Here is an 18,520-nt window from a genome sequence, read left to right as displayed (position 1 = left end):
CATGAGAACGTGGACCAGGTTCCCCGTGGTGGAGTTCCACACCTTGATGGTGAGGTTGTTGGCGGCGGTGATGACGGTGCCGTCGTGGCGATCCCACGCTACCATGGTAACCTTCAGCTTGGTCACCTTGTCTTCCAGCGGGGGAGGGTTGTACTTCCTGTGGGAACGCGTCAGGAAGTTGGTTGGAGTACAAAAAAAAACAACAAAGGATATGTGGGCCACTTCAGCTAGCTTGTCGCTTTAAATTCCTGGCCACATCTGTGGTCAATTATCTGAATATCTGTAACAGAGTAACGGAATATCTGTCCATGGAGTCGTTTTCAGAGCATAGATTTAAAGGAAGTGATATTATGTATGCCTACAGGTTAAGACCTCTGTGGTTTTACACAGCGTTATACATTTAGACAGCTAATAAAACGAATAGACAAGGAGACAAATGCTTCCGCAAGCAATCTCTATGCAAAACATGAGGACATCGGTTCTGTCCTACAACCTATTGTTTAGGTAAAAAAAAAAAAAGCGCTTTCCGTCTACTTTTCAAAGAGCTTTCTTGCAAACCTCAGACTTTTTATTTAAATTGTTTTCCAGACAGAGTTGGGACGGCCGTGCGTAATAATCTCCAGCCACGCCGAGAGTCTGAGAGCGCGTCCGCCGAGCGCCACGTGAGTGCGCTTTAGGTCGGTCGCTGTGTGGACATACCCGGGTAATTTGGTCTGCATGTCCAGCAGAATGCTCTTCCAGCCCTGGGGCTGCAGCTGCCAGATCCGCGCCGTACCATCTCTGCTGCCACTCACGAACCTACCAGCGCACACATGAACGCACACACACACACACACACATGAACACACAACACACACAGGCATGCACAAACACACACACACACACACACACACACACACACACACACACACAAAGCCATGCAGTGTCACACACACAGGCATGCAGAAAAACACCCACACACCTACGGAAAGACAAACACACAAACAGAATAATACATTAGCTAAACAGACATTTTTTTATGATTCCCTAAAAGAGGGCCTGTGAAGCCAGTCTCCGTCTACCTCCCTTAGCTCAGCTGTACACACCGAGTATAAACACAAACATGAATACAAACTGTCCAACGCCATATACAAGAGGCTTGCAGCTCCACAGCAGTTTCCATGCCAATAAGTCTCTCTCTCTCTCTCTCTCTCTCTCTCTCTCTCTCTCTCTCTCTCTCTCTCTCTCTCTCTCTCTCCTCTCTCTCTCTCTCTCTCTCTCTCTCTCTCTCTCTCTCTCTCTCTCTCTCTCTCTCTCTCTCTCCTCTCTCTCTCTCTCTCTCTCCTCTCTCTCTCTCTCTCTCAGGGCTGAGCATGTTTTCTGCAAACACCTCACATAAACAATCCTTTAGCAATCAGCACAGGTGTGAGACGTCAATTGCGTGTGTGTGCCTACACATATATGACATGAGAAAAGGTAGTGTTGCGTCTTGCTGACAACATCAAGTCACATTACAATACCCTTGCAGTTCTCTCCCCCACTCTACTAACTACACTCACACACACACACACCCCCCCAACCCCCCCCACTACACACACAAACACTTCACCTGTCACTGCCGTTGGAAAACTGGATACTGTCCACTTTATCCTGGGGGAAAAAAACAGGGGAAGCAAATTACAGACATCGTACCGAACCTCCATGGTAAATATTGTCAAAGAAGGCATTCCATTTTGTTTGCATTACCAAAAGGAAATGCAAATCATCGCTTCTTCAAGAACAAAGAAACGGAGATCAACAGACAGGCAGACAGACAGACAGACACAGTGGGAGAAACAGGCAGAGAAACACACAGACTCACTGTGTGAGACTCCAGTTCGGAAATCTTCTCTGGCTGTCCCGATCCAAAGTAGTACACCCTTATAATGTGATCAGTGCTCCCTGTGGCTAGAAACATACCACCTAAACACACACACACACACACACACACACACAAGCGTGAGTACACGAAAACACACATACACACACACACAAACACACAAACACAGAGCACATGCAATCAACACAGAATATAATAGATGTAAAAAAACATTTAGCACATTTAAATAACAAGTTATCACCTCATCCTTTATATCCCCTAAGGGGCCTTGTTCCTATGGAACAGCTCTAGCTGTACATAATTGAGGTACTCCGTCGGCTTGATTTAATACGTGCATAAAACGCTCCCGTTTCGGAAAAGGCTTGCTAAATAAATATTTCACTTAAATTAGTCATTCACCGATCTACCTTTAAAAACGATTTACTCCCTGCCCCTTCCCCTCCCCTCTCCCCCGGCCTGTATTCTGTTGCCTAATACTAGTTACTATATACTAGACTCGATACTAGAACACAAATCCTTCAGGGAAAGATTCTTCACTGCTCACTTGGCTAAAGTTCAGTCACAGGCCTGCATATTTACATTATTATATATATATATATATATATATATATATATATATATATATATATATATATATATATATATATATATATATATAAATATATATATATATATATATATAGTATACCCTCAATAGACTTTAATCACATTATGCTTTACACACATGGACACATATGCATGAACTAAAAAGTAGGTTGTGTTTACCTGCACTGAAGGAAGAGCAGATCATTTGCACGCCAGGTCTGGAACGCTCTGTGAACTTACTGGGTCTATGACTAAATACACACACACACACACACACACTTATATAAGTGTTTGAATTGAAAATCAGTCAGCTTGTATTTTGAGTGCTGTTTTGTATTCCCAACATCAAAATGTGGTGTGAAATAAATGTGACAAAATGGTTAATTGAAAACAAGTATGTACTGTGTGTGTGTGTGTGTGTGTGTGTGTGTGTGTGTGTGTGTGTGTGTGTGTGTGTGTGTGTGTGTGTGTGTGTGTGTGTGTGTGTGTGTGTGTGTGTGTGTGTGTGTGTGTGCGCTACTCACCAGAACTTGAGTGTGCGTGCGTCCCACTGCCAGAAGCAGATGGTGCCATCGGCTCCAGTAGAGGACAGGTAGCGCTTGGAGCCGCTACAGAGAGGAGAGAACTGCAACGCAGCCAATTAGGGGAGAGGGTGTCAGTGTGGCAGCCAATCAGTGGACGACACAGGGAGATGATGACGGTGTGAAAAAAGAACATGAAAATAACCAAAATACCCATTTTGAGAAGCAAAATTCTCAGCCACATTGATTGAAGCCTCCCAGGCCTATAATATTAATAATAATAATAAACAACTTGAATTATAAACAAGTTGAAAAATGCAAAGTTATGCATTAAATGAAACCATATGAGATTAACTTAGTCATAGTCGAGGTTAGACATTTTCTGCATGGTTTTTCGCACACGTGCAGAACAGAGTACATAAACACACGCGCACACACTCAACGGACCCAAGGGCAGGTACACAACGCACTAGGCTATAATTTGGTATATGATTTAAATATCTAGCGCAAGGGAATGTTACAGCTTCATGTCATACAACGCACGTCACGTCACGTTCAAACACAAACTAACATTAACTTCACGGCGCCAAAATGCCTGGAGACAATGCCCCGAAGATTGTCAGTTTTGCTTTTAACTGCTGTGATAGTTGGCAAGTGCAGCGGTCCCCAACGGCTGCGGAGCTCAGGCTGCGGAGTTAAGATCTGAATCTTAGCCCCGGCTTGATGATCCAGATCTTAAGATTATTGGAGGTGATCCACAAACGCCTATATGGTGGAACAACGGGGACGTGGAGCAGAGGGTTTCTTTTTTTAAATCTATCTCCAGAACGGTTTTGAGCGCAAACTTTTTTTTTTTTGCCAGCTGTAAAGCTTAGATGGAACGGTGACTCCTTGTCACTGGTGTGGTGGAGTATAAGTAGACGAATGGTATACAGAATACACGCATATACGCATACAGAATACACGACTGGCCAGCCGCTCAGTCATCCTAACCCTAACCCTAACGCTCTGGTAGAGCATAGTGACATCATCACGTTACCGTATAACATGTAACACATGATGAACAGGATAATACTGGTAGCTTACTACCACAGTACATGGAGTAAGGGCGCAATCACATATTAACCTATTTTCGAATAATGTGGGGGATAAGGGGGGGCCAACTTCACACAGATTTGCTACCTTTGATGCAATCGCTACAAGTGCTCCCATTCACACACACACACACATCCCTGTCTAAATGCTTAATAAACACACACACAGAAACACAGAATCACACACACATACATCCCTGTGTAAATGGTTAAAACACACACACACACACACACACACACACACACACACACACACACACACACACACACACACACACACACACACACACACACACACACACACACACACACACACACACACACAAACCCACCTGCAGGGAGGTGATGGAGGCGGCGTGGCCCTCCAGCACGGCCAGCGGGGCGCAGGTCTGCAGGCACCACACCCGGATGGTCTTATCGCAGGAGCCGGCGGCCAGCATGGTGTTCTCGTAGCTGACCGCCATGTCCGAGATCTCCGCCGCGTGGCCCCGCAGCGTGGCCAGCAGCCGGCCGTCGTCCGTCCCCCAGATCTTCACCAGGCAGTCGTCAGAGCCCTGGAGGTCAGGAATTGATTGATTTCATTTGACCGTTTTGATATAAAACATGAACAGCACTCTGTGTCATACGTTGAAATACCATGAATAGTCAGGGGATGACACAATAAAGCCCGAAGGTTTGTGTCCATTGTGGTCCCTGAAAGATGGAAGGAGGAGGAGGAGGAGGAGGAGGAGGAGGAGGAGGAGGAGGAGGAGACAATTATGATCCATATCTGTAGATCATGTGATTCAGGATGGACATGACCCAGGACCCGGTTTCGCTTGTGTTTGATAGGATGAAAGTAAATAACAAACAAATATTTGTGACTGATTTGCGCTCTCTTTCTGTATGGGTTTGACGCCCATGAGGTTTTGGAATCCGAAGCGTCAAATTAAGACGTAAACACTAAAGAAACTAGAGAAAAACACGACATTTCCGGCGTTATTTATATACTTCACGTCAATAGCCGTTTGGGAATAAAGATTGTGTCTTGTGTAAACCGGGACTGTAGGATTTTTAAATACTGTGAAAGCTTCTGCAAAGATGATTCACACACATCCGCACTTTCTTTACCCAAAACAACTGTGTGCAGATTTGAGATTCAAACGCAGGACTCGTGGGAAAATGGAAAAGAGGATTAGAACGAAGGAGTCACAGTCGGTCAGCCTGAGTCACCAGAACACAGGTCCTTATACGGTCATGTCCGTTATTTGAGATATGCAGCAGGGAAAAATCCAAACCAGGCAAAAATTCTTCTTATTGTTCAGATATCTTTTCTACAAATCTATCATTTCCCACACGGAATGGCAGACCAAAGTTAAAGCACAGAAGTGTTTTTTCCTGTTCACCAACCGTACAAAACAGTTAGGAGAGAGGACTACTTGGAATTAAGGACTTTAAAGGGGTAGTTCAGGATTTTGGACATCGAGTCTCATTTCCAAGTGAGCCAGTGTGTTATTTATCATTGGAGACCATTTTCAACACTTCATTCAGTCCTTCTAGTTGCAGAAATCACTGGTGCTAGGCTAGCGCAAGTCGAGGGGAACTGCTAGCCTGCTACCCACTCCAAACCAATTATAATGCCTGACTATCGATGTAAATGTCTGTGTTGATAGAATAGTATTAGAAATAAAACTATCCTTGTATCGCAATGATCACATTACATTTTGGGGGACTACTTTCTCAGCAGAGGCGGAATTTCACTTTACTCCGGTGTAACAACCAATTCACTACAGCAGAAGGTAAACAGAGAAGCGCACTCCAGGTAATATCAGTTCACCGCTGCCGTAGCTTGCTTCCAACTACAGGGATTATAAACTAAATGCAATGCGATGCAAGGGTAAGTTTATTTCTAACACTATTCTATCAACACAGACATTTACATCGATAGTCGGGCATTATAATTGGTTTGCCTCGGGAGTGGGTAAAACTGTTTTTATTGGCAGGCTAGCAGTTAGGGTTAACTTGCGCTCGACTTGCGCTAGCCTAGCACCAGCGATTTCTGCAACTAGGACTGAATGAAAAGTGGTGAAAATGGTCTCCAATGATAAATAACACACTGGCTCACTTGGAAATGAGACCCGATGTCCAAAATCCTGAACTACCCCTTTTAGGATTTAGAGTTGTCCTTGTTTGTCATTGGCAGCCATTCACACTGGACTATGCAAACCCATCTGCATAATTACCCCAAAATCACTAACCAAAAACTATCGCCACGCATAGGAGAGGAATATATAACTGACACACTCAAATAACAATAAAAGACCAGTTGTAAGAGAACATTAAATCTGAAAATGACAGGTATCACGCCATTTCAACAAATTGTTTATCATACTTACTACTGCATGGCTATATTATAAATTATTTTACACATTTTAGATTGTTCCTTATGTTTGGATAAGTGAGGGAAATGTATTCCTAAAAATGTGAGGATAAAAATATTAATATTGTTTTGCGTGAATTCATGTAAATCGCTAAGTGAGTGCACCCCAAGTCATTAGGTTTGACCCAGCCAGTCTTACATCCACTGGATGGCTGGTGCCGGTTTACCGCGCAATTACAAAACCTAAGCCTGAGGGGAATTAACCCTTAATGCGCTGAAAGGTAGAAGGGCGCTGGCTAGTTTAGTGGTTGGGGTGACAGCTAGCTAGAAGGCTCGGAGTCTCAGTCAAAATAGTAATAATATGAGTTTTTAATTTTTACATTTCAATGTGTTGAATTATCAGCAAGGAGACAGAAACCTTTGTTGTAAAAGTGGAACATCGGGCTATTCAGGTCGTTTCATGAAACACGTCCATCACATAGCAGCCCTGAGATCCAAACGGCCTTACCACGGAAAATCAATATCCAAGTTTGCCCATCAAATGTGTCCATCAATTTATGTTCACGGCGCAGCAATACAGACATGCTGATTGATCTCCCATAATCACTGGGCATCGGCCACTGAACACTCCTAACAGATCGAGTCATCAATAACAGACACAAGCCGGATCAGGATCTGGAGGAAGAACAATGCATCAGATATGAGAGGACTCACAGCAACGCCTCTGAGGGAACCGGGCTCCTGTAAACGGATGAGCTGCCGTCATCAGCATAAACACACTGCTCCTCAGGGTTTAGTCACTCAGCCCAGACGAAAACACTGCAGCAAAGCCCAACAAAGAATCCTAATGCAATGAACCAAAAATAAAATGAAATATATAAACATAATTCATGAAAGGGAGGGGAGGGGGGGGGGGGAGAAGGAGAGGGAGGTGGAGGGTACCGCTGGGAGGTGGGGGAAGAGGAGGAGAAAGAGGAGGAGGAGGAGGAGGAGGAGGAGGAGATGGCAAGAAAGCAAGTCGGAGCAGGGTGAATTTTAATTCTGGCGCTCAGCCAGCGTCTCAGAGGAAACAGTTTCTCCAGTTATGATGAAAATGAAATAACAGCATAAAGGAGACGGGGACGGACGGGGAGAGAATGACAGAGAGATAGATTGAGGTGTATGTGGTGGGGGGGGGGCAGAGGGAGAAGGAGAGACGGAGACAGAGACAGAGACAGAGAGAGAGACAGAGACAGAGACAGAGACAGAGACAGAGAGGAGACAAAGATGGCGGGAGAGATAGAGACAGAGAAACAGAGAGAGATACTCACAGGGAGGGAAGAGAAAAGTGGAAAAAAAAAAAAGTATGCCATTCAAAATAGAGACAGTGCTGGGCGACGTAGAGAGAGAAAACGAGAGATAGAAAGCCCAGGCTCCTCGTCCCCCTCCAGAGCAGACAGCCCTGTTTTAGAGGTTTTAAGCGCAGGCTGAAAATGATGGACTGTTGGACTGAGGAAACCCAAACACGCATATGATGCAAAAAATATTAAGCCGCCATTATTACTGGGGACAGCTTAGTGTTGGACCGCCCAGGGAACGCCATTGTCACAACTTGGCTGGTTAAGAGAACGCAGCACCAAAACAAGAGGAGGGCTCCTCTGCATAAACCAGAAGAACTACTTGGTTGACAGTTCAGCATTTTGCTTCCACTGTTCCACTGTTGACAACCAGCCAGATAAGGGCTTAAACAACAACCGCTCCTCATCAATAAAGAAGTGGCTTCTCGCGTGCGTACATCATACGGCACAGCGTGCTCCGCGGCGGTCAGGGTTAGTGAAGCCACACAAGGTTCAGGGATCACTCCGCAGCCTACCACTGCACTAACAATGAGGCATCTTTGACTAAGACGCCCTAACCCCCATACCCTGCTTCCTTCAAAGGGTAAGTCAACAGCCAAATCCCTTTTTTCAGCTGAATACAGTTCTGTTTGGGTCTCATGAAGTGTTTGCGAACATTTCTATGATCATTTTGACTCAAATGTGTAAGGTTGTTAAATGGGGGAAATCTTCTGTGAAATAGGTCCGCTACTTATAGGTAAAAAAAAAAAAAGCTTTTCCACAGTGGTGTTCTCTATTGGCCGAGCACTAGTTCAAGCGAGTGTGACAGGGTTTTGAGAGAGTCTGAAAACGCCCCCCCCCCCCCCACCTGCTCAACATTGGAGCCCAATGTGTCGTTTCTTTCGAAAAACTTTTTTTCGGAAACTGTCATGACTTCTTACATCTAAGTCCTTCACTCGTAGGTGGAAGTTCCCCTTCTAGAGGTGGCTTTTTCTCTGAATTCACTGCAAGTACTTCTGAAATTTAAAAAAAAAACGTCTGAAATGACTCAATAGTAAATTGACTACATAGACTTAGCTTCTTCATAGACGTGAATACTACATAGACCCGTAGGGGCAGCAAGCAGAGGTTCATGGGGCTATTTGGTGGCACAGCTGCATGGTATGTGCATTGAAATGTTGAAATTAAATCTCCTAACTTGATTTATCGACTTGTGCCGATGCGCCTGGCACAGCCATTGAGGTTGCGTGTTGGCCTGTGAATTGTTCTAAAACTACATACTAAACTACTGTACGCACGCACCACTTATCATTTCACTTGTTGTGTCATTTATTCTTGCATTACTGTATCATAACATGGTGTGTCGATTGTTTGCGACCAATAATCAGGAACAACATGACGCTTGTTACCCATTTAAATGTGTCTCATTAAAATGTGTTTATCGGAAAATGTTGAGACGCTAACGCTGGCGCTGTGACCTCAAAACATTCCCAGCGCTGCATTGAACAGCATCAGACAAAAAGCCCTGATGTAGGGGCTGTCTCAAGTGACTGGGATTATCATGTTGTGTGCAAAACCCTGAATACCATCGTCATTAAACATTTGGTAAACATCAACAGCTGCCAACGCAACATGAAGGCCCGACGTGGCAGTCTGAGGGCAACACTTCTATCTGGATGAATTAGCCCTGATAAAATCAAAACACGCAGAAAACTCCAAGAGACTGGTGGAACTGCCTCCTGGCTTGTTACCATGTTGGTACCATTGGTGTCGAGGGACAGCGTTTTTTTTTTTTGAGGTTCAAAATGTAAAAACGCACAAATCATGAGATTTGTCCGCAATAAGCGATACACACAAACACATTCATTAAAAGACTCCAAAAATGCAAAAGGAATCCTGGATTAAGGGACTCATTAAATTACCCATAAGGAGTTTATAAACCTTCGGAGAATAAATATCCTGCATGAACCTTGCCAATTGCGGCTGAGTGTAATTCACGCTGAATGAAAACTCAACAGCCTTGACAAACGCACTTCATACACAAGCTAATGAATTAAATGAAAGCATGTGCTCTCTGCATCACAAACACGCAGCAACACATTTTCCGATTGCAATACCCATAGCATCAAGAGCACTACACGTCCACAAACAGCATTCACGCATCAAAAAGTACACATACAATCACCAACATCCCATTCAAGCAAGCAGAACGAGTTCAATCCAATGCGCCTCTGTTGATCGGGCTGATCCAGAGCTCCGAGTTCTACTCCACTCTCACCCCATCGCCTTCCCTCCCCACCTAAGCTACAACCTTCACCTCGTCACGCACGCTCCCCCCGCCACACACGGGCCGGCGTCCCACACACGCACACACACACACACACCGTTCAGTGAAATCGGTACAAAATCCTCCCAGCCTTTTACCGTGAAGATGCGGCGGCCGGTGCGGTCGAACGTGACGCAGTAGACGGAGGAGAGATGTCCCAGAATCCTCTTGTGCATCTTCATGTGCTGGTAGACAGCCGTGGGCAGCAGCTGCCGCAGGCGGTACGAGCCGTTCAGCCGACGCCCGTGACCCGTCTCCACTGGTCGTCGTCGTAAAAAGAAAAACATAAAAACACATGCATGCCGTTGAGAAGAACGCACGTGAGTACTTTCCTAGCGCTGTCTCGAGTACTGGGTAGCGCACTGCCTTCAGCAGCGTCTGTAGCACCGTCGTCCTACATAAGCAGAGGGGCAGAGGCATAAACGTAACAGGCATGGGCGTAAATAGGAATCAACTCGTGCGTGGATAGAACGCCGTCGTCATTTTGCAGGAGGCCGATCTACGGGCGTCATGCGCTATATGTGGCCGACGTGCGCAAGTCATGATGACTTGTGCAAACGTCAAACCTGCCGTGGCTAATCTATCAAATAAATAGAAAAAAAGTATCCAAAGCCCGGATTAACAGCCTGGCTTGCCACAGCACGAACCCAGCGTGACACTGCGACATTAGCCCCGTTCACGCTGGGTCCCTGCAGTTACACCGACATTACTGTTTACCGCGTAGAACAGTTACTCACAGGGAACGTATGTACATGCATTAGGAAGCAGCCAGCGGCAAGGCCTCTTACATAAGGGTGACTACGGACACGTTGCAGAGATAGGGCGTCGCACCCGGTGCCTTTCGGCTGGCGGCTGAAATGACACACGGGAGCCTCCTCCGAAGACATGCGCTTCAGCGGTCCTACCTGTGCCACACTGGTCTCTAGTGTACACAGCTATTATTCATCCCTCATTGACCATTAAAGCTGCCGTAGATACTACTCGAGTCGCTAAGAGAGCCAGCCAGAGAGAGCAAGGTGTTGACACCGAACGACCCCCAAACGCCTCCCCTCCCTACATTTTCTCCGCCACTGACAAGGGCCGCGATCACACATCTGTGATTGACATGCGAGATCAATTCCCCGACCCCAAACCAGGGAAGGGATGCCGTGAGTGTTCCTGGACGACCCCTCACCACTGTCTCATACACAGCGCACTTCATTCAGTAACAGCGAAAAAGCCTCAGCGTTTCTAACCTATGATACACAAATAGGCGGCCTTAAGTAAGGGCTTTAACATCCGTGATTATAGCACGAGGGCGCGTGTTATTACCGATGTTAGGTGGGCTCCCGTAGATGATGGGCGGCTCTGGGGGGCGTCCGCAGTGTAACGCCGCCAGCGCCGATCCCTTCCACACCACATGCTTGCAGCCTGCAGGGGAAACACACACACACACACACACACACACACAATTTAACATAAACCCACAAATGGATGCCGTGTGGAACTTGGCATCACTTGGTTTGAATGTTCTGTGCAGCGAATGCAAGGGTAAGCACTCACATTATCTGCGCTGTGTGTGTAGTGTGTGCGTGTAGTGCGTGTGCGTGTAGTGTGTGTGTGTGTGTGTACACTAGCAAGGAAAGCGCCAGAGGGGGAATTTCACCATTCATTTTCTGCCCATGTTCCAGTGTGTATGGAGGAATATATTTGGAACGAGTCAGCTTACGTTCATGTGCACTTGTGGATGAGTGTGTGTGTGTGTGGTTGTTTGTGTGTGTCATTATTAACCATTTAGACAGGGGGGTGTGTGTGTGTGTGTGTGTGTGTGTGTGTGTGTGTGTGTGTGTGTGTGTGTGTGTGTGTGTGTGTGTGTGTGTGTGTGTGTGTGTGTGTGTGTGTGTGTGTGTGTATCCATGTATGTTATTTTATGAACCTTTGTGTTGTGTGTGCGTGTTTTACACCTTTGCGTATGTTTGTGTTCCTGTGAGTGTGTAGCTGTGAGTGTAGGTATCTGTGTGTGTGTGTGTGTGTGTGTGTGTGTGTGTGTGTGTGTGTGTGTGTGTGCTCATGTGGGCATGCATGTGTGAATCTCTCTCTATAGATATCTATCTATAGATATGTTATATATAAATATAACAGTACGGCGGCGCTCACTCTTGCTGGTGCGGAGGAGGTTCTGCCGGCCGGCCCCCAGCAGGCTGCGGAGCCCGGGCACACTGGCGGGCACCTCTCCCTCCAGCAGGGGACACACCCTGGAGCACACCTGGAGCAGGTGGTCCGGGCCCACATGCCTGTGAATCTTCACCTGTTTTTACACACACACACACACACACACACACACATACAAACAAATACACACACACACACACACACACACACAAACAAATACACACACACACACACACATACACACACACACACACACACACAGTTGTAAGACTCTGCAGGAGTGCTTTGGATGCGGTGCGTGTGCCCTTGGAACGCTCCAGAGATGTTGCGCTCCGTGGCGGACCGCCGTCCCACTCCCCATTAAAACGTATATTGATTTAAAAAACGCCCGCTCAGAGACCCACGCAGTGCAATGCAGTCCACGTCGCTCTGAGGTCTTCTGAAAAAATCATCCTATTAAAAGAAAAATGTAGAAAATTGTCTGTAATCATTTTCTTTCTTTTTTTTTTTTTAACGGCAAAATGTGTGAAATGCATAGCGGTGAATTGGTTGTAATGATAATCCATTTTTCTCTTAAGAGTCTGCTTTTATAGCCAAGCTGAAAGGAATGAAAATGATTCTTTACAAACAATCATTTTCATTAAAAAACTGGAAATATGTTCAAATTAAACAGGTTTTATAGAATAAAATGATGCTTATGATAAATCATTAAAAATTATTTTAAACCAAAGTAGTGCACTCAGACACAAAAATCTGTATGTCACGTCATTGACCCTAATATAGAGCATGTATACCTCTGATAATACAGCAACATCTTAACATCTCAGCAGGAGCCAGACAACACTGCTGCACTGATACTGATACTGTGTGTATTAGCGGTTTACTATTACAGAATCATAAGCATAACATTCCCCTCCAACGTTTTGAATCATGCACAGTAAATGCATCAATGTTGGCCATAAAAGCATATATATTTTACATGTTATTGAATATGCTTGTGTTTTTTTTTCTATTTTAGAAACAAAAACATACACAGATGAAGTGCGTGCCAAATATCGAAACCATGAAAAAAGTAAATCCAAATAAAATAGATGTCAAGGAAGGATTGTTTGTACTAATGTCACGTTTCTATTGTCTCATTTGCTTCATGGGTCCTGTAATTCTTAACATACCCCTTCCCCCTCATTTGCTCATTTTAAATTGACACACCTAGAAATCCCCACGACTACACACGCACAATTAGTGACCCCTTGATTGCCTCATAGCGGGCTCGCCTGGCTGAGGAAAATGCATTTGTTAAAGCCATGCTTGCAGTGAGCGAGCGTGCACTGCTTAAAGGCACACACCCACTTGCTCAGGCGCACGATGCTCCAGCAGTCCGAAACACATGCACCAAGAAAATGTGGAAACGATCAAAAAGCTAACATTGCTGAAACATTTCAATCCCCAGACGCTGAAACACTCCTGCAACTCCCTGCTCCTCCTCCTCCTCATAGCTATTTTATTTTTATTTAATTTGGCCATGCTGTCCTCATGCTTTGCTCATACAAATAATACTAACATAATAACGAGCTAATAAGGAATTACGTGGAGAGTAATTAAATGTCATGCCATTAACTTAAATAGATTGGTGGTTGTGTCTAGGCTACCCAATTAACGTTTCCATGTGGAAATGCACCCATCATTAAATCATTAAAACGACCGTGAACCTAGTCTTATTGTCTCGTTTAAATAAAGGTTGCTCGAAAAATATTGCAGCAGTAGGCTACTAAATTATACCGAGTTCCTTAAGCATCTTAAAAAATACACAAGATCCAAAAAATATATAACGTCGAATTAATTAATATTAATTATCATAATAATCCAATATTGTTAACCGTGTTAATTGCTATATCTATTTTACGTCGGATGTCATGACACCGTTCGTTGCCCCAATAACAGTCCACCCAAAAATACATCGCCTCCCCTTCATCTATCACCACACCATCCACCGCTGACAAACGCCACAACAGCACGCCGTCAAACGCTTCCGAACACAACCACTCCTTTTGTCTCATAATTAAGATCACGTCGCATTTTAATAGACAAGCGACCGAGAGAGAGGCAGTAGGCTATGTATCCACCACAGACAGCCACAGCACGGCGCGTCATCACGAGCCTCGCTCCGGAGGGGGCGGAGAGAGAGAGTGTATGTGTGTGTGTGGGGGGGGGGGGGGGGGGGGGGGGGGGAGGCGAGCAGGAAGATAAAAACACACACAGCCACACATTCTCAATCATCTCTTAACCTATAGATTAACATCCCCAACATCACTCCCCAGTTCGTGTTAGGACGTGATCAGGGATCTGTGCATGGGGATGTCAAAGGAGACCCGAGAAAAATAGGATTTTTTAAATTTATTAAATAGGGCATAGGTCACTTTCATTTCGTTAAATAGCCAAAATATAAACTTTCAAAAACACAAGAAAACACCATGTACACTATTCGAGTCGATTAGCATTGCGTACATATTTAACCCCACCACGATTAATTCCTTACACGCCCACATGCGAAAACCAATCCTGGCACGAACACGATTTGCCTTTAGGACAATTATCACGCAAATTAATAAAACAAGAACAAGGTATAACTTCTATATTACCTCGCATGTCCACATAAAGCGATTTCACTTCTCTTGCCGTAACGTGAACACACACACACACACACACACACACTCAGTCTGCCCTCCATTCACACACAAGCTCCAAGAGCTACAACCGCGATCCTAAACCCACTTGCATCCTCCTGCACAATCCTTTTATTGACGTACTGTTTTAAAAAACCTACTAAACTCGTGTTTAATTCCCCCCTCGTGTGTTTTCTACCCTCGTTCACACATCCCAGCTATCGCAGGACAAGAGCGCCTCCATCTCGCCCGAGCTGTGGCGCATGGAGTCCCTCCTCCGGACCGTCGCGCTCCTACACCACAACACTCATGACGTATCCAACATTTCACACACACACATTTTCCAACAACTATTAAAGTCTTTTGGACCATGCATGTCCCCAAACTCCCAGAGAAGGGGGGGACCACGAGAGTCAGGGTGCCGTGTCGTCGGTAGTCAATGGCACCCGATCTGGGCGCCAGCCCTGCCACCACTACAAGGGTTGCTTTTGAGTGTGTTTCACCTGATTTAAAAATTGCGGGAAATTCAATTTTTATTTTGCTCTCTACAAACTTTTTCTCTGTTATAGAGACTCGCTTACCAAATTTTCGTATGTCCCAGGGTGTTCCTGTCCTGTCCAGTCCAGCCTTTTGGGGAGCAGCTGGGGTGGAAAAATAGGCAAGACCGTGGGGTTCAGTGCATGACTGTGTCAAGTAGTGTTTAAAAACATACAATGGTATATCTGAATAAAAATCACGTTAGAAAGGGACGGTGCGGAGAGACGCATCTCCCTCGTAGTGCTGACTGCTTACCTCCTTCTCCTCCACCTCCCTTATCAGGGTCTGAAAAAAGGGAAATAATACCAAATGAGGTGACCAGTACAATCTCGGATATATTATAAATCATACCAAAACACTAAAACACTAACCTCAGCGGCGTTTTGACACGGTCCAGCTTCTAGAAATCGGGCTATTAGGAAGTACAGTTCTGGTTGGGGGGGAGAGGACAGAAGCTACGTTAGAGGAGGACACCGAGCATATGAGGGGATATTAAACCATCCCGATGGCCCATTTCACCTTCTCCCTACTCACCAGAAGTCAAATGCGCGATGTATTTACTATCTGAATCCATTTTGGTGTGGTTTCGGGGAGCTGGCAGAGCAGCGCCAGCCAATGTAGTGGGTCTAGGTGGCTGCCCTGTAGCTGTCACTGTTTATCCACCAGGAAGAGGCTTCCTCCATTCAACTCCGCTCACGGCCAGCGCTCACAAGCAGTTCCGGCTACGCGTGTATTATTCCGCGCAGTTGACAAATAGTACGGACTCTATTGCTCTACGGAGACATAATGTTGCCCATCCATACGGGCCGAATCGTCGAGCATATGGGAGAATGTGGTCTTTCGTGGGGTAAATTATCGACACGCTCAAGCCTGCTATCAAGTAATGCCGTTTCTATTTTACCCCACTCCCCTCCCCCTCAACGAAACAGCGCAAGCCATCTGCGCAGGAATACGAAGTGGTGTGTTTTACGCACACACACACACACCACACACACACACACACACACACACACACACACACACACACACACACACACACACACACACACACACACACACACACACACACACACATACACAAGAGGGGAGGTAGAAATGGCAACCTTCAAGGGTAGAGAAAATGTGGCATATTTCTTGATTGTAGCGAAGTGTCCATTAATACCGATTACTTTTGTTTGCTTTACTTGTATCTATACGATATACAATTACAAACGGGTGCAATCGGGCACATTTCTTTGCATTTAATACACTCGATGTAACCGCTCGGAACGTGGCTGCTCTGCTTTAGAAGCGTTGCAAGCAAAGCGTTTGATCGCAAATCCTGTATTTGTGTGCATGCCTTCTTTATTTCCCTTTCCCTCGGTTGTTATTCTGTCGTCGGCATGTAGCAAGATGTCCAACACACCCACTCATTTGGTGGGTCGTCGTCCATTTCTCCTCCAAATACTGCCTAGCAGTAAAATGGGGGAAGGGTTGGAGAAGGGGGAATGCAGTTTAATGAATAAAAACCTCGAGTTACAAGGATTCAGATTGAGTGGTATTTTGAGACATCAAGGATATTTTTCAGCGACCCACTTGAAAGGCATAAGAATTAAATTGGTCCTGAATTATATTTATGCTATTGGAACTTATGCATTCCGGCTGCAAATGATTCAAACATAATTCAGATTAACTCCCTATTTGTTTACCCGTTACCTTTAAATGTATTGTCATATTTAATTCCCAGATATTGTATACTTTGTGTACCTTCGCCCTATTCAATCTCTTGATTGTAACAAAAACGTTATAAGCAATTGTAATTATCTCCTCTCATTATATCCATACTGAGGGCCTTCCTCATTTGCAAACTAACTGCTTTGCTGAGGGAACCTTTTAGATGGTGTAATACATTACATTGATTTAATTTGTATGTAGATTGTACTTGACTTGGAACATAGCAGGTTTTTTTTCTACAAAGGCAGGCACTAAATGTCTAAATCAAAATAGCCGAAAGTTCCCGGGCCCTGCCTGCACCAAACATTTTGGTTGCAGTTATAATTGTAATTACTGATGGTAAACTGTGTACATGAGAATAACGATCAACAACTTTAGGCCTACCCACCACCAAAGTCACCACTCCCAGACACTAGTCTCTTAAACTAAGACAGTTGTTCATCCTTAAACTTGGATTACAACATTATGTGTGTGACAATATAACAATGATGATATAACAATCTAAATATGTCAACATGGTTCCATGTAATAATGTTTGACTTCATGAATGAACACAGGCAGTGATAGAGCTGTCTTAAGGCGCCTGTCTTTGATTCAACATTGTGTTATTAAAAGCAGTATGTTGCGAATTCCGGATTATTGACCAGTTCGAGAATTGCAATGCAAGGGATGGGCCAACACTGTATAGAAGATAAAATCTAATTTTGTGTAAACTATTCACGCCATAAGTGGGCATTGATACATGCATACAACCCCAGACAAAACAGTAGCATTCTTCGACATCCCTACATCATGCGTCTTCATCAGTTTACCTTGGGATGTAGGTCAACCAGCTGCAGTAAGGACCTGCTCTTCCAAATAATCCCTTGGCTTTTGTGTTCATGAAAGGATGCATTTGATTGATTATTACAAATAACAAAAACAACCAAACATTTGTCCAAACTGAATGTCCCAACAGGAATGGACAGATATGTATTTTACAGATATAGCTCAATAGGCCAACTATTATGGTGGATCCAATAGGGTTTGCTTGTTTGTTATCCTGGCATTCCTAATATATTTTATACTGTCCTTGAAAAATAATTTAAACCAGCAGGATGCCTTGCAACATGAGTTTGAATGAATTACATTTGTAATACTTTGTTCAAATGGCTATACCCGTAGAACTACAGTGCTACGCATTCAGAATGGTATTCCCTATGCATATGTCAGCATTTCAAATACATATAAATGCATTTGTTGAATTCCATGGCCATAGAGCTAGGCTGAACATCCACCACACCATCACTATCTGATGTTTACACTACGCTCCAACGAACCCTCCTGTCGCCACACTGTTGCTGGTGTTCATTACCACAAGGAGGCAACCTTGTCTACTTTCCCAACACAGGGCCCAA

General features: G+C 44.7%; 1 protein-coding gene across 1 annotated transcript in view; it reads right to left on the bottom strand.

Annotated features, from left to right (window-relative positions):
• phip (PHIP subunit of CUL4-Ring ligase complex) overlaps positions 1–16,108 on the bottom strand; it is a 45,616-nt gene extending 29,508 nt beyond the window's left edge. Inside the window, 14 exon segments of the mRNA XM_084483817.1 lie at positions 1–157; positions 700–798; positions 1,589–1,629; positions 1,841–1,941; positions 2,624–2,694; positions 2,968–3,068; positions 4,391–4,612; positions 10,158–10,318; positions 11,371–11,469; positions 12,196–12,346; positions 15,455–15,514; positions 15,666–15,695; positions 15,782–15,840; positions 15,945–16,108. Coding sequence (XP_084339943.1) covers positions 1–157; positions 700–798; positions 1,589–1,629; positions 1,841–1,941; positions 2,624–2,694; positions 2,968–3,068; positions 4,391–4,612; positions 10,158–10,318; positions 11,371–11,469; positions 12,196–12,346; positions 15,455–15,514; positions 15,666–15,695; positions 15,782–15,840; positions 15,945–15,984 — 1,392 coding nt within the window. The 5' untranslated portion in view covers positions 15,985–16,108.
• Between the last annotated feature and the right edge of the window lie 2,412 nt (positions 16,109–18,520).

This window comes from Micromesistius poutassou, assembly GCF_964030765.1.
Source record: "Micromesistius poutassou genome assembly, chromosome: 19".
NCBI lineage: Eukaryota > Metazoa > Chordata > Actinopteri > Gadiformes > Gadidae > Micromesistius > Micromesistius poutassou.
This window is presented reverse-complemented; position numbering and strand designations above follow the sequence as displayed.